The 22,828-nt window shown below is 36.3% G+C and overlaps 2 protein-coding genes across 5 annotated transcripts in view; one reads left to right on the top strand and one right to left on the bottom strand.

Annotated features, from left to right (window-relative positions):
- Positions 1 to 14,983, top strand: part of sh3pxd2b (SH3 and PX domains 2B) — a 38,713-nt gene extending 23,730 nt beyond the window's left edge. Inside the window, exons 5-15 of one of the 4 annotated variants that reach the window (XM_032533498.1) lie at positions 584 to 675; positions 5,034 to 5,059; positions 5,720 to 5,755; positions 7,445 to 7,576; positions 8,611 to 8,712; positions 9,702 to 9,785; positions 10,417 to 10,534; positions 10,746 to 10,948; positions 11,227 to 11,273; positions 11,401 to 11,526; positions 11,668 to 14,983. In XM_032533498.1, the coding sequence (XP_032389389.1) occupies positions 584 to 675; positions 5,034 to 5,059; positions 5,720 to 5,755; positions 7,445 to 7,576; positions 8,611 to 8,712; positions 9,702 to 9,785; positions 10,417 to 10,534; positions 10,746 to 10,948; positions 11,227 to 11,273; positions 11,401 to 11,526; positions 11,668 to 13,197 (2,496 nt within the window). In that variant the 3' untranslated portion in view covers positions 13,198 to 14,983. The remainder of the gene's footprint in view (positions 1 to 583; positions 676 to 5,033; positions 5,060 to 5,719; positions 5,756 to 7,444; positions 7,577 to 8,610; positions 8,713 to 9,701; positions 9,786 to 10,416; positions 10,535 to 10,745; positions 10,949 to 11,226; positions 11,274 to 11,400; positions 11,527 to 11,667) is intronic. The other 3 variants (XM_032533499.1, XM_032533500.1, XM_032533501.1) reach the window with 3 other exon arrangements.
- A 5,998-nt stretch (positions 14,984 to 20,981) lies between these two features.
- Positions 20,982 to 22,828, bottom strand: part of stk10 (serine/threonine kinase 10) — a 44,412-nt gene continuing 42,565 nt past the window's right edge. Inside the window, exon 20 of the mRNA XM_032533688.1 lies at positions 20,982 to 22,828. This exon is cut by the window's right edge and continues 309 nt beyond it. The gene's annotated coding sequence lies outside the window, so the exon portion shown is untranslated.

The raw sequence follows: 22,828 nt of genomic DNA, 5'->3' as shown, positions 1-22,828 counted from the left end.
AACACACATATGAAACAGATATAAACATACAAATATGTCATGTATCAAATATAGAGAAGATTGGATTAAATGCACAGTGCTGAAACAAGAATACTTGAGTTGAGGCAGAAACAGCCGAGGCCTACACTGAAGTTTTACCTTTTGCTTTCTACTTTAATGCATCGCTGTTTTATGAGATAAGAGCATGAAAGCAAAATGTGTATTTAAAGGTTACATTAACTGTCAAAGAAACAACAATCACAATCTTCCTGTGAAGAGAAAACAATTTTTAAATGTATAACTTTCATTTCTGTAAAAGAAGATTGTACAGAGGTACAGTACTTGTGTGGACAGACCAGTATATTTGTTTGAAAGACAAATCAACAGTAGATAAAACAAATTGCTCCATGTCTTTTGTTCACTGCGACATGTGTTCCACGTCTAAAAATGACCTTAAATACTGTTTGTAGTAATCGCTATCTTTGTGACTTTATGGAGGCCAGACACCAAATTAACACTATATTTAACCGCTGGTTGATTTGGGGTTTCGGGTACTAAAGAGTATGTGCTTACCTGAGTCTCTTGCTATCTTTTGTCCCTGCAGGCCCTCATTCAGCTGCCAGTCTACATCTCCCAGTGTGAGGAGGTCCGAGTGTTTTTTGAGACCAGACCAGAAGACATTAACCCACCCAAGGAGTAAGTCTCTTTCAGTAGTAATATGTTTCTTTGTCTTTTTCATCCAGCGCTCGGTTGCACGTTTATATTGGGGTTTTTTTTTGTCAAAAGTTTGTCGGAGACGTGTCTACGTATGGTATCTGGCGGACAACTTCACTGAGTACCCAACATGGGCACACACATAAACACACACATCTCCTCAACTATTAAAAACCATCAGGTTCACAATACAATGGAAAACACCCATCATTGTTTCCCTGACTGATGTCATGTCTTGCCAGCATTTACTCTCAGCCTGCCGGTAATGAGCAATTATCACACCCTCTAATGGATGTGATTTCATAATGTTGCACTACTTCCTGTTTGATTTTTCCAAGCAGAAACAAACTTAATGGGTCCTTTTTTAAGTGCTGAGATAGCATTTAAGCATGTAGCTGCAGCTCAGTTCGCCACCTGACTCAAGACAGCTGAGGCTGCATGGTTGCTGTGAAGGTGTGGAGACCTGCTCTGTTGTCTCCTGTAAATCTCACTCAACACATTAGCGTCATATCCAGTGCTGACAGTTACTATGTGCCAAAACTAAAACATCACTGGATAATAAATGCCAGCGTACAACACACACAAGCCATGTTGACATGCACATAACTTCACACACGGGCCTCAGTTACAAATGTTGTGTTAGTAAGGTTACCGGCACAGGGCAGCGGGGTTACGGGTGGCTGGTTTCATAGAGATCATAGTGCCGGGTTCCCATTTTGACCCTCAAGATGGTTTTTACACAAACAGCTTTCTGCTCAGTTATTAGTTGTAACCTCTCTGTCATCACATACTCATGTGTGGCACCGGGCGTTGAGACGTTGCCTCAGTCTGCAGGAAATTGAGTTGAGTCCTGTGATATACGCTGGGATTGCATGTAGGGTCAGCAGTAGCTGGCGCGTAAAGAGTTGGGGTTTTTAATTTGCAAGACTTGAAAATCTGGGTCATTGAAGTGAGAGACTATCCCTGGGTCTGACTCCCCTACCTGATATTGTACAACTATACTGCTCTGAAAAGTTGAACATAACTGTGCACTATTTTTGGTTACCATAGAAAAATGAATTAACTTAATATTTCTTTCTTGATTTATTGTTTTCGGATATGTCCCTTGAGCTGTCACATCAGTATTATGTTGTTGGCATTATGCCTGTCCTCGACTAAAGAAACACTCGAAGATTTTGTCGCCTAATCGGTTAGTAGATTTATTCGGCAGATCGGTGCGCTTTGACTGGTTGTTAAGACTAGAAAAGTGCAGTTGCAGTCCATTTACCATCTGTAAAACTTAGTTTCTCTTACAAAGAATCATGCAAAAGCACCACTTTAAATGTTGTGTTTACCATAAATGTGCTCATAATCTTCTTGTAATAAATAAATCATTCAGCACGAGTCTGAGTCATCTTAATCGACTAAGACCAAAAGGACAGAATAGTTGACAAATTGACTTAGAAGGGGCCGCTCTAATGCGCATTGTGGGAAAATAGTGTCCATTAAAACCACAATCAAAACATCTATTGACTTCAGTATACTACAATTATATAATTAATGTACCAGTTGTCCCCTACAGTCACCTTGATATTTTAAATCAGTAAAATTGCTGAGCCAGTGAAATTGCTAAATGTTTCTCCACTTTTTAATGCTGTAGCTCCTGGTGCATTTTACCCAAAAACGCATAGACTTTTTATGATTATAGCAACTTTCAAATTTTCTGAATGCCACCGTATGTTTTTGATACTACACAGGGAAAATTTAGCAATTCTATCCATGGTGGCTTCATATTTTATTTAGGTAGCGAATTACATTATGTAATGTAATTATTAACAAATCTTGTGGAAGGCAGCACGATATTTCCATTCATATTGTTATTAATTGGGAAATTACCAGGAGTGACATACACTGAGCAAGCAGCTGGGGGTTCTTGCTCAAGGACAATTAGACAGGACACATTGCTGTTATGGGAGTTGGATATGAAATTGGTGCTTGCACCAGCTTGCCATATTTTCATCTGTAATGTGAATGGATTGAATGTCACTTTGAAGTGGGCTCTCTGTTGCTTACAGGTGAATAGCTGAGTTTGGTGTATTGCTCAGACCTTTATTTCTAATTGAGTTGTTCTACATTATGGTTTGTGCTACTTCATTAAAGAATCTGAATTCCTCTTCCACCTTATAAAACATTACAAAGACAATTGTATTTCGATGTCTTCCAGTCAGTGCGCAGCAAAGACAATTTTTACTCTCTAGTAGCTGTCTACTAGTTGTATGATTCCAATCAGAGGTCATTGCCAAGGAAACTTACCTCCTTACTCCTACAAAACCCCAAGCATGTGTTGGAAGTGGCAGGAAGAGGGGAGGCATTTGCTTGAGGCGGATGAATATAGGAAAGACCTTGGTTTGTCTTCATTGAATTGGATTACTGCTTTCTGCTGGTGCAGCCTGTCGTCTGGCTGACTGACAACAGGGCTGGTGTACAGACACAGCAGCCACTGTGGGAGAAGATTTATCATGACCTATAAATCTACTGCACTGAGAGGGACATCTTAGACTTTCTCCTTAAGAACAGCGAAGTGAGAGAAGCTGGAGATGAGACGAAAAGGAGTGTTTAAATTAATAGATAATAAAACTAGATGGTGGATCAAGATGGAATAAGAGCTGGATGGAAAGAATGAAGAGCAGGTCATTTACAACAAGGACAGGAAGAGAAGAAGGGATGGGTTGAGGTGAAGAAAGGAAGGGTAAGGATGAAGGTAGAGGGACGAGAGGAGGGGTTTCATTCACCATTTAAATCAATATTGTATGAGTGCCACCAGTTTACTGTATTAACGTTTGGCTCCAGGTGTAGAACTGCTATAGCTTTTATTTTAAAGTGTCTGCAAGAATCAGAGTCAATACGTCACATTGCGTCTTTCTATAACAGCAATCCTGTAAAGTGTGTTCTCACGATTCCCCTGCTGCCATTACTCAATCACGGCTGCTTGATGTGAATGTTCACATGAAAGTTGAAATTGAAGTTGGGCCCATTTTTTTGTTTTTTGTATAACTAGCCTTAGAGTAACATGAAAACGTATGAGTGGGCTATTTGAGATTCTAAACTACTTACAGTCATAAAGTAATCATATTAGGCCAAGGATCCAGGGTCAGTGGCTACGTGCGGTGCATTATGTGACCCTGGTTTCACCTCGGTTCAAAACCAGCAAACAAAGCTCAGAAACATTCTTGCTTCATTTTGATCCAGATCATTGCTACTGATTTGGTTGGCCCGAACAGGGATTTCTTTTTATAGTGCATTAATGGACAAGCTTATGGGTATAGATTTATTAAGACTTAAGCCTCCGCAATTAACAGCTCTGCTGATCGAACAATGCTTTATGTGGCTGAGAGCATTCACGTTGACGCAGGGAAACGAAGAGGAAGTAGTGGCCAAGGAAAATAATCAAGGGAGATGAAGGAGGGAGTTAAGTAGACACAGAAGATGTGAGATGGAAAAAGGAAGGTGATGGAAGGCCATTAAGTAAATTATATTTAGATAAAGAGAGAGAGACTGTGACAAAGAGTAAGATAGGACTATTTTGAGAGAGAGAGAGAGAGACTGAGACTAAGCATTAGCCACCATTGACTTTCCGGGCATCTGGACATTGAATCCTGACTGCTGCTGTGGAGTGATGGTCTATTTATCCGGCTAATGTCTAAAGCAGACATAGCAGATGCTGCATTGAATTTAACATAAGACTTAACTTCAGAGGTCAGTTATCGAGAGGATCATTATTTACAAAGGCCTGCATCAGAGAGAAAAAGTTATCAATAATGTTAGCAATTATTATTTATGCTTTGCTGGAGTAATCAGTGTAAGTGTTGTGCTTTGGCACTCTTACAACTTAAAAATCCAATAAAACAATTCCAAATCTGATTTAAATTAAAACAATTTAAAGTTTATTAAAAAACACCTAATGAGGGCCAGTTTGGCGTGCAAAATTGATGACTGAAAACAGAAATAATAACAGAGATGGTACTGGTAGCAATAGCAGTAGTACAATGTAGTAAATACATAAATACAATAACCAAACATCTTGGAACACAAGACTAAACATTTTCTTTCTTTAAAAGGGCCATTCATCATGCAAAGTAATATTAAAAGATACAGAATAACTGAAAGTAATGAGTCTGATTTGATAATTAGGGTCGCTGTCTTATCTTTTTTCAAGTTGTTGGATGTGACATCCATGAGATGATGTGAACTTGTATGCCTATTGATAATACGAGTTTTAAATCAGGAATATCTCTTCAGCTCTGCAAACTGATTTGATATTTCTTGGTATTAATGTGATGATTTCCTCCTTTTTTTAACAGAGAACCCATTGGAAAGAAGAAATCAGGTAAGACAAGGCTAAAAATTAGGTTAAGTGGGCTCGAAAGTTGGTGTGTTTTTTGTCATTGGAAAAAAAAGGGGGTGGGGCATTAGAATCAGTTTGAATGTCTTTAATAATAATAATAACTTTATCTATATAACACCTTTAAAAACAGGGTTTACAAAGTGCTTTTACCGACAAAGCAATGCAAAAGCAGGATATCCAGAGGTCAATAAAACAGAGAGCTAAACAGTGGGGCCACACAATAGCTAGACAACATTTTGGTAAATAAAAACAAGACGGCAAGAGACGCAAAACATAGAAAGTGGAGTCCGATCAAGTCTTCTCATTACTATGACATCTTTTTATTACGAATACTAGTCTCTTGCAATTAATCTGTACTATATAATATAACAGTATCGCCATCTAGTGGCTACAGAGTTTTACACACGTAAAAAAACAATATTTTCCACCAGCCTGAATTGTTTTGTTTCAGGAACAAAGTCTATACTCTGTAAACTCAGATGTTTTCCTGGAGGTGACTGTCATAGAAACCTCTTTTGCCATTGTTTGACTGTTTCTTTTAAAATTCTCTCCCTTTTCTCCATTCATCTGATATTCTTAAGTTGCATCCATGTAATCCATTTTTTTTCAGTTTTCTTTTCCATTCATTTTCTTTTCCATTAGGGATTGTGGAGCGAGCGTCTACTTTCCTAAAGCGAGGTAGTAAACACTTGGTCGTGATGCTGTGTGTGTGACCCAGCAGGTTGCTAGTGGTGTGTCCCCCCCTCCCCCCTCCTCCCTTGGCCTGGGCAGGTGGGATGTGGCTCTGTAGACGGCATGGGGCTTGAATTGTTTTGTAAAGGAAGCATATTATATACAGTAGTTTCAGATCTTCAGACCCTGTGTTATTGGTTTTATTTAGGTCTGTTGCATCGGGACACAGTAGAAAAGACGATAATGGCATTTAACTGTGCGCCTACATGAGAGGGCTTTACTGTGTATTGTTACAATTCAGCATCAGGCAAATCAGGGAGATCAAGGTCATGTGAAAGTCTTAATACCCTATAGGCAAAAATGTTTTCACGGAGTTAGATGCAAATGGTTGAAACTAAAGAGCCCTTTTGTGAATTAGGAAAGTTAACCAGTTATTCAAAAGTTAACCTGAGTAACTTGGGTCAGTTTGTTAGTCCAGCCAATCTTCCAAGTTCAAATCAAACTGCCGCATCCATCTGCTTTTGGCAAGAATTATTTTCATGACATAAGTTTCATCCCATTTGTCAATTCAAATGCATAATATACATTTAGCTAATATTTGAGCTAACTGTGGTAATAAAATAAAAATAAATACGGCTATGCAGCTGTTTACTGAAGGATGTGCATGGAAAGACGAGCTGAGTTTTTTATGCTGTTTTTAAGAACCATACAATTAGAATTTGACCACATCTGTACTTTTTCCGATTTTGTGTCTGCCTGTGTGATACAAACACGTTTTGTTTAATATGTGTCCAATCAGCACCGTCAGTGATTTGCATGCTAAGGCAGATTTTAATGTCCATTCCTGCACTTGCAAAGGTTAACATTGCCACACTATGTATCAACCAATGTATCAAAGGTAATTTGTTTTCATTTCATTTTTACATGTAAAGTCAATTGCATCTATCAGAGTTGCCTGTGGACACGCTTTTAAAGAACATAAACCAAGAGAAATGAGCAATAGTGATATAAATCTGTGCTACTGGTTGTATTGTGAGCCGTCACGTGGGTAAAGTAGATTTTCTCAGGCTTCCTTGGTGCTAACATTGGTGGCAGGTCTAAGTGGTGCTGTTTGTTTCTGTGTGGAAGTCACAGCCGTGTTGATGATTGACTTAACCCTCTAAACTAAATCCTAACCTTTCACTCTCATTCGTTAAATCTCCCATTATTCCTCTGTCAGTTTCCCTAACGCCATCTCTCCAATCACATCTGCTACATCCTCCTTCATGTCTTGGTGAATCTCCATACTCTAAATAAGCTTCCTCTCACTTAAACCTTTTAACTCAAAAGCTTTTGCAGACATTTTGACCTTTGAATTATTCATGGCAGTTCATCAAAAATGAGTAGTTCACTTATTCTATGCGTTTTGGCTCTTCTGTAAAGAAACTGCTTTAATTCAGTAAAGTGTGTATAAAATCTGACATTTTAAAGGTCAATTTCGCACATCCACACAGATGCAGTCTTACGATTTCACGTTCATGGACATTATTTAATATCACATTAGCACATATTAACAAATATCCTCACTGAAAAGCAGAGGGTTATGAGTGGAGGCTTATTTTTTACATTATTGAGAGTTCATCCTAAGCCTGCTTAACAATGAGTAGAAAGGAAAAAGAGAGCTAAATGGGCTTTTTGATTCATTCCTCTTAATAGGAGATTCCACCTCGGCAGACCCTCTACTCCTCGACCAGTATGTGGCAGTAACAGACTATGAGAAACAGGAGAGCTCTGAAGTCAGCTTGCACGTGGGTCAAGTGGTGGAAGTCATTGAGAAAAATGAGTCTGGTAAGTTCTTTATATCCAGGTTACTTTTTCATTATATTCCAAGTCTTACAGATTGTGCAAAGATTGCTCGAAAAAGATGGAAAACAACAAAACTAAATCGGAAACATCTGTAGCTTCAGTGGCTGTGGTGCCTTTGACTAAGATGCTAAACTTGATGGTATCGACCGAAAAGGAGATTTTAAAGTACCTCAAATTAATACATGAAATGAGACCAAGCTCAATCTTTTAAGATTGAACATTAGTCTGGGGAGTATGCTCTGTCTTTACCACTGCACAAGAGGCGTGATCAACGGGCATAGTTTAAATAACTAATTTGGACAGTACTTCAACCAATCAGACCAACAATCCGGGTGACATACTTTGCAGACAACGGCATCAACGGGTTGCTGCCCTTCGGTGGCCGCCATGTTGAATGTAAACAAAAAGCTGCTTGCTGTTGCTTCTCTATCGTCATTGTGTTAAACCCGCCAATAGGTGGATAAGCGAGTTTGTGATTGGTTCCCGCAAATTTGTAACGGAAGCAGGATAGATAGATGTTTCCAGACTGAGCGGCAGGGTAAATTAGGCTGGGTTTACCCAGTCTAAATTCCATCATGATTTCTGCCCAGTCCTCCATTGTGCGAGGTTTGACTGGCACTCTTTAAATTATGCCATCTTGTTGTGCCCTTCTGCAATGGTTTAATGGCACCAGACTGGAGAATTAGCACCACCAACTGTTTCTCTATGTGTCCAACATCTGGTATTTGCACAACATTAGTGGATGAAAAGGTGATTTGGTAAGCATTTTCTTTTGCTGGATAGTCATTTAAAAATGTGAGCTACATTTTAATGGAAATTTGACTTGTGTCTAACAAGTATGTGGGTACTATTTTCTTGTTAAATGGAATATGAAATTGAAAAAAATACACATTCGTCATGCATATCAACAATGGATTCTCAATGAACAATGACATATTTCAATTGAATAGAACGCTTTCTTGATGTCAATGCGTTATGTGTCAATATGTCAGTGCATTTAAATTCTTCTTGTTTAGGGTGGTGGTTTGTTAGCTCAGAAGATGCCCAGGGCTGGGTCCCTGCCACCTGCCTTGAAGCACAGGATGACCCTGATGACTTCAGTCTTCCAGGGGAAGAAGGTACATAAAGCTTTCTATCTTGATCATTGTTTCAGATTTCCCTAAAGTAAAATGTAAGATGCAAAGAGGCAATTTGGCATTTACTCTCAAACCCAACTATATGTAAGTTATTTTGTACCCTTTGAATAATGAATACTAATTTGTATGCAATTTTGACAAAATTGTTTTGTACTGTTGTCTTCCTGTTGCGGTTGAGATTCCATAAAAAAGTGCAATGTAGATGTTAAAAGAATGGTACTGTAATGACAGACTACAGCACATGGTATGAGCCCTATGAAGTAAAGAAGGGTGCCCAGCCTGTATGCAAATTACAGACCATTTTTCAAGTCTTAGCAAGCCTAAGAAGTATATGGTTTAACATTGGACAATGAGCTGGCTGCCCTGTCTTTGTTGGGAAGGTCATCCCTCCAAGCCAGGGAAGTAGAGATTTATTGACATTATCACAGACATATAGAAATATAATAGAAAAACAGAAATAAATAAACGACCAATAAAGCATGGTCAAGTTGTCCCTATGCTAGTCAGCATCAGGTCTGCAGGTCTTCCAATTATGAGAAAGATTTAATTACATAGTCCCAATACATTGCTCAGGGCCAACATCACCCCACAGATCATAATTACTTGTGAACTATAGTGTCTATAAAATTATTATTAAAAGAACAAGTTATAAACTAAGCTACCCTCTGGCAGTAGCATGGTACGGTAGTATCACCAACATCCTGGTAAGGTCAGCACATGGGGTTTAAGACTGGAATGGGGATCCAAATGGAAATAAATGTTCCATCTGGCATGGATTGAATCTGTTACACTGTGATTAAAAAAGCATAAAACCTGTACAGATGTAGAGTGATTATTTGTCACTTAATAGGTAAAACAGTATCAGACCTTCCAGGATTAGAGCTTTGATTTGTGCTAGGCCTACCAATACTGGAAATGCTTTCATTTAGGATCGGCACATGTAATATTCACTTCCTATTTTGGGATGTCAGTGCCTCGGAGATTCTGGTCACTGCCAAGGCACGTGGGTCGTCGCAGAACTTTAGGGGATCTATTCAGCACAGGTTTTGGGCAAGGTGGAGCGCACGTCTTTCTTCTCCCCCTATTCTAATTGTGCGTGTGCACATGCACACACAACTGTGTGCATGTGTTTGTCCCTGCGTATGCATGACATGTTTGTTGCATGAGAGATCCAAGCATGTGAATTAAGACCTTGCAAGAGAAGTGGATTGTGTATTTTTTTTTAATCAAATATAAATAAAAAACAGAATAGTAGAAATGGCTGCCTTTCTAGTACAGTAAAAACTTTGTCCTGTTTGTGGTCAACATTTGTGGAAGATTTATGTGTGTTTTGTGTGTTGCATGTGTGTATCTCACATCTTCTCACTCCACAAGATGCTGCTCAAGCCTTGCTCTATTCAAATCAGTTAGCTAATGTGTAAAACCAATGCACTTATGTACCAATAACAGTATATCATCCTGAATTACATAGGGCAAGTTTTGTCATGGAGAATGAATTTTGAACCTTTTCATTAAAAAGGTTGCAGATATTTTCACTGCATAGCAAGAAACAAGTTTAAGCGATTTCATAAATTCAAACACTACGCTGCACACAGTTAATTTTTGTTCCCCTATTTGTGGACCAGTAAACTTCAAAACAGGTAATATGTTCTTATATTTAACAATATTGTCTTTTTATGACGCCAGAGGAGAAGTATTCAGTGATTTACCCGTACTCGGCCAGAGACCAGGATGAGATTGACCTGGAGAGAGGTATGATTGTTGAGGTGATTCAGAAGAACCTGGAGGGCTGGTGGAAGATCAGGTAATAATATCAATGACACTAACTCTGGAAAAGTAAATGTCATAAGCAACAAAAATCTGTATTTACTAAAGAGACAAGTAAATGTGTTTAAAAACATGAATTGACAGATTGTGAGATTCTATATTGTAATGGGGGGGGGGGGGGGGGGGGGGAAGACCCAACTCAGTGTTCTCACCTGAAGCCACTGATTGTACATTTCTTCTCCACTCAGGTACCAAGGCCGTGAGGGCTGGGCCCCAGCCTCCTACCTGAAGAAGACTGACATCCAAGGCCAGAAGCAGGGCGCTGCTGCTCATGCCAGCACCAATGACCTAGATGGGGTTTCTAAACAGAACCAACAAAACAATACAGCCAAAGAAAACCGAGACAATGGCCAAAAAGAAAACAGACTCTCATTTTTTTCTGACAAAAGTAGTAAGTGAATTCCAAGTCTTTTAACTGTCAGGCAAAAGAAATGTACATAATACCAACCTACTCAACACACTCTAAAATTTGTGTTGGACTACAGTCTAATTGCCCAGCCATAGTCAGCTGAACCAGTTTTCTACACCAAATCCAAACGAAAACCTGTGTGAAATGAGTAAACAAAAATAATAAAGTAAAATAAAAAGATGTGTAAGATGTTACAACGGCTTTGCAAATATACAACTCAGCAAAAATGATTGCTTTCTTAATGTCTTTCCCTTCCACAGAAGTGGGAGCAAGACACAGACCTCCTCCACGCAGAGATCTGACCCTTGTAAGAGATCCAGTTCAAATCTCTGTTTGACACAGTGGGGATTCCTATTGTATGTAGAAGGGCTTTGTTTTTCTTAACAAAAGGTTTTTAATCAAATTAACCTTTGTGTCTCTCTCACATTTCACAGCCACGTGGTACAAACCTACCCAAGCCACCCATTCCTCCTCAGGTTGAGGAAGAGTTTTACACCATAGCAGACTTCCAGACCATCATCCCTGATGGTATTAGCTTCCAAGCTGGAGTCAAAGTTGAGGTGGGTCAGGCACTTCCTAAAGTTGTATTAAGATAAGTAATAAAAAAGTAAATCATTTGGTAGATTTTGTCTTTTCATTTATTTTCGTCATAAATTTTAAAGTGATATATTAAAATAAAATGACTCCTTTTTACCTACCAGGTGATTGAGAAGAATAATGGTGGTTGGTGGTACATCCAGATAGATGACAAAGAGGGCTGGGCCCCTGCCACCTTTATTGACAAGTACAAGAAGACCAGTAATGCCGTGCGACCTAATTTCCTTGCCCCTCTGCCCAATGAGATGGAGAAGCTGGGATTGGAAGATGGTTGTTCTTCAAATGTTTCAGGCGCAGATGACAGCTGGTCCAAGCCTTTACCAGAGGAGCCAACCACAGCCACTGACTCCTGTGCTCGGCCCAAGCTGAGAGATTGGAAGTCCAGTGCCAACAAGGGGGCCCTTCCTTTCAGTGGACCTTTACCTCCAGCTCCAGCCACCCCTCCAGTCGAGGATAAACCAGCTCTGCCACCTCGAAGGGAGTCCATTAATAAGAGCTTTGAATTGGAAGTATCAGAAAAACCCAGGGCTGATCATTCCAAACCTTTGCCTCCAAAACCCCCGGCTCCTGGAGTCATCGTGCCAATGGTTCCACCCAAAGCAGTCCCCTTCAAACAGGACAAACCACCAGAGCCCAAGAAGGAAGATAAGAGCAAAGCTCTTCACCTTAGGAATGAGATGGGTCTTGAATGTGGCCACAAGATCTCTGCCAAAGAGGTGAAGAAGTTCAATCTGAAACCTGTACCCAAGCAGCCACCAAAACCCAAACCAGAGGCGCAGGAGGAGAAACCAGAGGCAGCTGGCCCAGCTGTGTTTATGAAGCCTAAGCCAGTACTCCGACCTAAACCTGTTACTGCTGCCAAGCCAGATTATCCGGCAGAGAACAAACTAGACATCACCAACCTGAGAAGCAAGCTGAGGCCATCAAAACCAGCGGATCCTGGCTCTGCATCAGCTGAGGTGAACCATCAGAATGGCACCTCAACAGCAGTAAATAGTTCCTGCAGCTCTCCCCCCATCCATATCCCTACTCTTAACAATGGTAAGCACTGTGACGAGCCAAAACTCCCCCCAAAACACATTAATGGTCATAGACAGGAGAGCTCATCAACCCCTGCAAAACCAGCAGTGCCTCCCCACAAGGAAACCCCACAGAGACCCCCCATCATGGGTCCAAGGAGACCTCCTCCTCCAAAGAAGACCGACCCATCCAGCCCAGTTGAGCTCAAACCTCCACCTGCTCTCAGAGAAACCCAGGACATTCCCAAGAGCCCCCCACCCCAACTCAGCAGACCCCCTCCCCCTAAACCCAAAGGGTTTGTTCAGGCACCTCCAAACAAAGAGAAAGAAGAGCCCAAAGTCAATAAAGTCCCGGTTCCTCCCAAGCCCCAGTTGAAGAGTGAGAAGCCTGGCCCGCCCAAGGACAAGCTTCCACCTTTACTCATGGAGCCCAGTAAGGATGAGCTGTATCTAGCTGTGGCGGACTTTGAAGGGGATGACCAGACATCCAGCTTTAAGGTGGGCACGGTGTTTGAGGTGATGGAAAAAAACAGCAGCGGCTGGTGGTTCTGTAAGAAAGCAGGACAAGAAGTTGAGAGCTGGATCCCTTCGAATTACCTGAGCAAGAAACCTTAGTGTGAATGTGCTCTCAATACCATCGCCATATGAATAAAGAAGCAAAGTAATGATTTAAATGAACAAAACATATGTACTTTGTAGCTAGATAGCATTTTGTTTTATTTATAGGTATCTTTTGTTTTTTTAAGTGACCCATTTTTGTTACGTTGCATTTTGATAAGAATATTCTACCTAAACTGAACCAGCAATAACACATGACCTTGTTGGGTCTTGTGATGTTTACGTTTTTGTTTTGTTTTTTATCTTAATTTTACATGAAAGACGTTCTTTGCTTTCATTGCCATATGCTACAGTAGTCGCAGCCTGTGTCAGTCCTGCCATTACTTAGTAGACGCTAGAACAGTGGTAAATGTATCTCCACCCATGCCTTCTATGATATGCTGCCTCTATATTATATGCAAAGTGCTTCAGTGATTGATATACTGTATGCAACTGTAGACATACTGTAGTACTTGTTGGAATCTTGAAAAACCATGGACTAAAAATCAAAACCCAACATTAAAGGAGAAAACACTTGATGTTCAAATCCAACAGTAGACAAAGTCTGCACATGAACTCACCAGGGGAGTTCAATGTCTACATCTGGACTTTCAAGTGCTTTTAGAAATTACTAAAAGAGAGTTCTTTGCCAAGTAGAAGTGCTGTTTGTTATACAAGAAACATGCAAACTCTTCTTTGTGCCCTTGTAATGCTTTTCTTTGTTGACTGCATAATTATTGTTGCAGTGACTTGTAACAGATGTGCACTTTTTCAGTCATTTTATATTAAATAATTCTAAGGTTTGCACACGCTGAAGGAAGTGAAAGAAGGCCACAGTGCTTTTAATTTCTTAGGTTCATTAGCTATGATTTTTTTTTAATACTCATTCTAACAACTATCCACCAATGTAAAGATGAGGCTAGAACTTCAAAACTGAAGTTGAAAAGAAGCTCCCAAAGTATTTTTAACATAATCTTGTTATCCCATACTCTAAAATAAGAAGTGTGACATGTGACTTGCAAAGCACATCTGCACATCTGTACCAGATGTCTCACCTAAGAAATTAGTCATCTACAGTAAATTGTGCAAAGATTTACAGTTAGGTTTGGTGCTCAAATAACAGCAAAGTATGACCATTGTATAAACATAATCTTCGACATTAATGCTTGACTGGTTTCAAGCATGGTCAGTATAGTTAATTATTTTTTATTGTACAGAAATGAGAGGCATATCTTACCTGTTGTCACTTTTTCTTTGATGGTCCATCTGTCTGGTATTTTACTCTGTGCTGTAAGGCTGGTTGATTTACGGGATTATCTAATTAGAGAAAACACAGACGGTTGCTGTTTGGTTTTTCTGTCAAAAGAAAACTAAAAAGTGTTTGCTAATTTCATACCAAGTGGTCCACAAATGATTGTCTGCTATACATTTATCATTGAAGTGTTAGGATTACTTAATAAATAAGCAAAGTAAGAATAAAAATTGTGCATTTGTGGTTCTCTAAACAATCAGACAAGGCTACAAGCTAACACTGCTTCTAGTTGCTACAATATCATTCCACCTTTCACCCATGTTTTAGTGAAAAAAGACTGTATGTTACCAACCAAGAAAAAAGAAAGTGTATTGTTGTGGTTTATTTTATGAGGACAAAAGGCAGGAAGGTACAGCACAGTGTAAGGCAAATGTATGGATTGATGGTGTCATCATTTCAGTATTGTAATCTTCTTTACTTTTTTGCTATGTATTTTTCATTACATTGAATCTACTTTTACTTAAGTCAATAAAAGTTTCAGATTTTCAGTTCGGCTGTCGTACTGTGTCTGATTTGATATATCAAAGCCATTTGTCCCTGGACAAATGGTAAGTGTTTTACGTTTTTTGGGTTATTTATCTATTAATATTTTTTTGAAGAAGTGAAAAACTGGTTAAACGTTTTTTTATTGTTGCACTAATCAAAATTTTTATATTAAAGGTACCTTGTAGAGTATTTAACCACTACTAGCACTATAGAGCTACTCACCTGGCCAGTGTCTTTTGAGGTGTGTGTCTTATTTTAACTGTACATTGAGGTTTTATGACATTTTTATGGCATAGTATACTATGACCTTTGTATGGCAAACCATTATCTACTATGAATTTTTGGCATTTTTCATGACAAGTATGGTACTATACTTCTTTATGACTTTTCTTTTGACATTTTTAAGCAAACTATAGTTTGAGTTTTTATGGCATTTTTGATTTTTTTATTTTTCAAAAAAAATTTGGGGCATTTGCAGCGCTTTTTATTTTGAGAGGACAGCTGAAACCATGAAAGGGGAGAAAGAGGGGAAATGACATGCTGCAAAGGACCACATGCCAGAGTCAAACACTGGCTCGCTGCGTCAAGGATTAAACCCTTCATACATGGGTGCCTGCTCCACCAACTCAGCTTTCAAGACACCCTTGAAATGACTTCTTTTTTTTTAAACATTTTTCATGCCATATTATACTATGACTTTTTATGACATGCTATACTTTGACTTATGACTTTTTTATTGGTACAACATACTATGGCATTTTTTACAACATACTATACTTTGACTTTTTTATAAAATACTATATTTATTTAATCTATTCATGGAAAACTATAGTATGACTTTTTTGTATCATTTTGTATGACATTTTTAAGTATACTATAGTTTGACTTTTTTACGGCATACTACAGTATGGCTTATTTGTGTTAAAATATACTATGACTTTTTTTATAGAATTTCTTATGACATTTTTCAGCAGTTTTGACTTTTTTTAAGGGATACTATGACTTTTTATGACATACTAAACTTTTACTTTTTTTATGTCATACTATACTATGACTTTTTTTTTTTTAATTTTATTATGTGACTTTTTTGTCACTTTTTTGACATACTATACTGTGAAATTGTATGGCTTATTTGGGGCAAACTACTATGACTTATAATTTTTCTTATGACTTTTTTCAACATACTATGTTATGACATTTTTGACATACTAAACTATGACCTTTTCTATATACTACATACCATTTACTTTTTTATTACTGTTTTTGACATACATTCCATGGTTTTTTATGACTGTTTTTAACATACCAAGGCTTTTGAATGGCTCTTTCAAGATACCATGCTAGAACAGTTTTAAACATGTATTCTTTGGTGGCACAGTGGTTTGTTAGTTAGCACTGCTCCAACAGGCAAGCATACACTGCTCTGACCCACATTAGATTCCCAGTCCGGGTTGGCCATTTTCATGATGGTTTTATACTATATAATATATACATATACTATGACTATTTTTGACATACTATGCTGACGTTTTCATTATACTACATACTATGACGTTTTTTATAACTTTTTTCGACGTACCGAATCATGACTTTTAAATGGCTTTTTTCAACATACTCTGTCATTATTGTTTTCAAAATACATCTTTGGTGGCTCACCAGCTTGATGGTTAGCACTGGTCCAACAACCAGCATATACTACGTACTATGATTTATTTATGACTTTTTTTCAACACAATGACTTTTTAACTTTTTTTTCCGCTATACCATACTCTGACTTTTTTAATCACCTTTTTCAACATACTACACAAATATTTTTTTGACACACTACTTTTTCATCACTTTTATTGATATACTGTACAATAACTTTTTTCAACATACTATAGCATGACTTTTTATCACTTTATTCAACATACTTTTGACTATTGACATACCGGTACTATACTATAACTATTTTCAGTATACTACATACTATGACTTACTTATGTCTTTTTTTCAACATACTAAACTGACTTTTTATCACTTTTTTTAACTATTACATAATTACTTTTTTCACCATACTATGCTATGACTTTTTCGATACTACATACAATGAGTTTTTATGACTTTTTTTAGAAATACTATACCATAACCTCATTTCCGTGACTTTTTTAGACGTACTATTCTAGGACGTTTTCTACCTGCTATTCTAGGCAAAGCAAGACAAGGCAGCTTTATTTGTGTAGCACATTTCAGCAACCGGGCAGTTCAAAGTGCTTTACATCAAAATGACTAAAATACAAGAATAAAAGTTACAGTGCAGAACAAGAAATTAAACATTAAATAGCAGTTAACAACAGTTATTATCATTTTAATCAACGTACTATATTATGACTAATTTTGACATACTACGACATACTATGACTTTTTAAATAAACAACATATTTTGTAAACATACTATGCTATGACTTTTTTGTTATACTACATACTGTTACATACAATATTTATATTACTATTTTTTACATACTATACCCTGACTTTTTAACATTTTTATCACAATCATAGCATCAATGCTATGAATGTTTGGTAGCTAAGTTGGTAAAGTGCATGCCAATGTGATGAGGTTCATTATGTGGTGGAGAGGTCGAAGGTTCAACTCCAGCAATTTTCTTAATGTCTTGCCCCTCTCTCTCTCCCCTTTCATGTCTGAGATGACTTAAAGGAGGAAATGCCGAAAAAATAATCTTAAAAAAAAAAAGTCACTGTGGACTCTGACCCACGTTCCGTTTTTTTTTACATATGATACTATATCTTTTTTATTACTTTTTTGATATGCTATACCATGACTTTTTTATGACTTTTTTTGACAGACAATACTATGACTATTTTTGATATACTACACACTGTGACTTATTTATGACTTTTTTTGACACATTATACCATGACTTTTCAAAACTTTTTTTGACATACTGCAATATAACTTTTTTTATCAATTTTTAAACAAACTACACAATGACTTTTTTGACATACTATACTATTACTTTTTTGTCACTTTTTTACATAATATACTATGACTTTTTTGATGATGATTAGCAACTATTCTCTTCTTTTTTCACGTACTTTACCATGACATTTTTTTCACTTTTTAAACAGACTGTTCTATGACCTTTTCAATATACTATACACTTTGACTTTTATCTTCCTTTTTAAACTCATATACCCCTTTTTTTCACTTTTACTGCTATGACTATTTTTGATATGCTACATACTATGACTTATTTATCACGTTTTTCAACACAACTACTTTTTTCAACATACTATACTGTTACTTTTTCATCACTTTTATAGTATGTCAAAAATAGATTACATACAATAACCTTTTATGACTTTTTTAGACACACTATACCATGACTTTTTTATCACTTTTTTCAACATACTGTACTATGACATTTTTCCATATGTAACGTACATTTTTTTTGATGTACTATACAATGACTTTTTTCGACGTACTATACCATGACTTTTTAATCACTTTTTTTCAACAAACTGTACTACAATTTTTTTTGATATACTACATACTATGACTTTTTATGACTTTTTCACCTTTTTGACATACTGTACTATGACTATTATTGACATACTATACTATGACTTATTAAACGAACTACATACAATAACTTATTATTACTTTTCTACCCATTCTATACTTTTGCTTATATATCACTTTTATCAACATACTATGACTTTTTTGACAAACTGTACCATGACTTTTTTTCAACATACTATACTATGTCTATTTTTGACAAACTTTACTATGAGTTTTTTATAACTTTTTATGACATACCATACTTTGACGTTTTATGAGTATTATGACATACCATACCAGACTTTGTATACCCTTTTCATGAGATACTATACTATGACTTTTTTATGGCATACTATACCATGGCATTTTTTGCGACAGTTTATGACATCCTGTACTATGACTTTTGTATAACAATTTGCATAAAAAGTTTTAAATATACCATAGTTTGAATCTTTCATGACACACTATGCTGTTATTTTTTCATCACTTTTACAGTATGTCAAAAATAGATTACACACAATAACCTTTATGACTTTTTTATCACTTTTTTCAACATGTTGTACTATGACTTTTTTCGATATATAACGTGTATTTCTTTTTATATACTATACTATAACTTTTTTCGACGTACTATACCATGACTTTTCATCACTTTTTTCAACAAACTATACTAGAACTTTTTCGATATACTATATACTATGATTTTTTATGACTTTTTGTAGAAATACTATACTATGACTTTTTTTTACCTTTTTGACATACTGTACTATGACTATTATTGACATACTATATTATGACTTTTTAAATAAACTACATACAATAACTTTTTAGGACTTTTTTAGACAGTCTATACAATGGTTTTTTTCAACATACTGTGACTTTTTTAAAACTATATACTATGACTCTTTTGTTAGAGCACACGCCCATATGTTGAGGTTTATTACTCGTTGCAGAGGTCCAGGTTTCAATTCTGACCTTCAGCAATATTTTGCATGTCTTTCCCCTCTCTCTCTCCTTTCATTCAAAGCTGTATTAAAGGTGGAAACGCCCAGAAAAGAAACCTAAAAAATGTAATTGTAGACTAGCCCTTTTCATGATGTTTTTTTGACATACAATACTATGACTTTGTGATTACTTTTTTTGACATGCCATACTATGGTGCTTTTCATGATGTTTTTTTCAACATATGACTATGACTTAATTATGACTTTTTTTCAACATACTATACCATAACATTTTTATCACTTTTTTCAACATACTATACTGTCTATTTTTTACACACTTTACTATGACTTTTTCATAACTTTTTAGGACCTTCATGACATACCATACTTTGACGTTTTATGAGTATTATGACTTACCATACCAGACTTTGTATACCCTTTTCACGACATACTATTCTATGCCTTTTATGACTTTTTTATGGCATACTATACCATGTTATTTTTTATAATGACAGTTTATGACATCCTATAATATGACTTTTGTCTAACAATTTGTGTAACATTTTTTAAGTATACTATTGTTTGACTTTTTCATGACACACTATACAATTACTTTTTATGTCATACTTTACTATGACGTTTTAATGGCATACTACTCTATGGCAGTTTGTTCATGACCTTTTTATAACATAATATACTATGACTTTTTATGGCATACTATACTATGACTTTTTTATGGCATACTACACTGGCATTTTTTTCATGACCTTTTTTATGACACGTTATACAATGAATTTGTAAGGCGTCTTATAGTATGACTTTTTTGGCATTTCAAAGTTTTTTCACAACTTTTTTTACATTGTAAGACATTTTTTAAGTAAACTTTATTTAGACTTTTTTTGGCATTCTATACTGACTTTTTGACATGTTTAACTATGAGCTTTTTTGACATACTATGCTACGACATTTATATGACATTTGACATACTATGACTTTTTTATGACAAACTATACTATGACTTTTTTATGGCATACTACACTAGCATTTTTTTCATGACCTTTTCATGGCGTGTTATTGTATGCCTTTTCATGACTTACTATATTAGTATTTTTGTGACATACAGTACTATTGTAGGACTTTTTGTGATTTACCGTATTATTACGTCATGGTATTTTATTACAGTGGTCCAATAAATGATCACAAACTAAGACCCGTAGAGTTGGGTTAGTTTAGTTTATCTTACAATCAATGTAGTAAGTTTAAGTTAAAGTGTATCGGTGACTTAACCAGTTCAAACTCAAAGTGCCGATAAGGTTTTGGATATCGTGTTGAAAAAGATAATACATTTATCTATAGGATTCTTGCATATACCCTAACAGATGATTCTCCTCTTGTTCAATTTCTTGCTCTTCTCTCTGTGTAGTCCTTTACTTTCAGACGGACCATGCTGATGGTGTTACTGCCACTGCTTTAAGAAAGAGCCTTCACCACAATCCACTAATTATAAAATCTGCCTTTATTAAGTTATTTACAACAGTGGTTCCTTCTAATAATTTCATTCACACTCACAAACCCTCCATACAAACAATATAATGTAAACTGAGGCAGAGAGGAAGGAAAGACACAGAGCCAATAAACATGACAGAAAAGATCCGTTTTACAACAAATGTAACTAGTTTTGAGAGACTGAGTGAGTGGAGAGAGCTGTACCGGATTGCTGGCCTAGTTCAATGTAGATATGTTGGCCAAACTGCTCAAAAACACTTTCTCACTCAACAAGGCAACAGTTCCTCAGCTGCAAACCTTAGGTTTCAGGTTTTAATATTAAACATCTAGAGGCATCTAACAGCATGCTGAATTGCGCTTCCTTAAAAATAATATGAAGAGTCATGTCCCAAAAATCAGAATTTGAAATTTTTTTATTATTTCTTCCCAAGTACTTACTTAAAATTATGAAGGTTGAATCATTTGTAAGCAATGCGGTTTCTTTCAAAAGGTTGTTTTTTGAGTTATACTCTATATATTATTTCCCCTCTCAGTGCAAAGAAAGACAAATATTAAGAAAAATAAAACCTCTTTTAGGCTTAGCAAAAACATACATGTAATATTGCACTTTGGTTAGCAGGCAGTGCATTTACTGCACACAGAATAACAATTATACATTGCTTTTCCTAAATTCCTTATCTAACATCCTTCAAATAACAGTATTTGGCTTTGGCTTCGTTAGTTCCCATCCAGTGACTGAATTTACAGTAAAAATACGACAGAAAAAAACAAACAAAGTTCATAATAGCAACGCTATGTGAATAACAATGAGCCTTGCCTTGTCTGTTGAACTCTCATTCCTAAGTAATCATTGAAAAAAACAATTACACTCTGATCTGGATTAGCATCATTCCTCATTTCAAAAAAGATACAAAATAATAAGCACATCCTTCAAACCAGGGGTGTTAAAAAGTAAAATATTTAAATTAGCATTTACAGTGATGATTCTGGATAAGGTCTTTTTTTTGTCAGTAAAAATAAATAAAAGCAGATTTAAGCCATAAGAAATGGAAAACATCAGAAAAAGTAAGTAAATTATTACATTTTTGGGTGCGCTTTTTGATCATGATATTTGGAAGACAGCACTGATAATTTAACAAAAATGCTGATGCTCACCAGCTTTCATAGAAACACATTCTTTCTCCTCCTACAAAATTAAATTCCTCTCAGCAAAACAGTATTTTTCATTCAATATTGTTTTATTCAATGAGTTAGATGCTGCATGTTTTGTTCACAGCCACGTATCCCATTACCCTCATGTTTATCGGTCAGCAATGTAGAAGCAGATGCTTTGTAATCGAGCCATGTGACGCACATGGTGAGTTTTATATCTATCATATACTACAGCACTTCCCTAAAGAAAAATCTTCGAACATTAGTTAAAACATAAATATTCACTAAAACATTAACCACCATGTTGTCCTTAGGTCAAATTGACCCATTTTTAGTAAGTTAAATTTTTGTTGTCACAAAAAATGGGCCGTTAAAATAATGTCAACATTTAAAAAAATAAAATAAAAAAAAAAACATAAAAAAGCATCCTTAACATTAAAAATTGACAAAAATTACAACAACAAAAAATATTGTTAAAAAAAGTGACCAAAACGGCTTTTTTTTTCATGGTTGACAGGAAAACAACACAAGGGTTAAATAAAAACACCCAAAAAATTCAAAGAAAGGAATCATTAATTTTACCAGAAGAAGAAGAATCATCCATGTTATTTTTGGGCAATTTGGTTGAAAGAAATCCCTATTTCTGATATAAAACACTTTGAAACGGGTCAGTTTGACCCGAGGACA

Source organism: Etheostoma spectabile, chromosome 13, assembly GCF_008692095.1.
Source record: "Etheostoma spectabile isolate EspeVRDwgs_2016 chromosome 13, UIUC_Espe_1.0, whole genome shotgun sequence".
NCBI lineage: Eukaryota > Metazoa > Chordata > Actinopteri > Perciformes > Percidae > Etheostoma > Etheostoma spectabile.
Note: the sequence above shows the minus strand (reverse complement) of the source record. Positions and strands in the feature narration are given on the sequence as shown.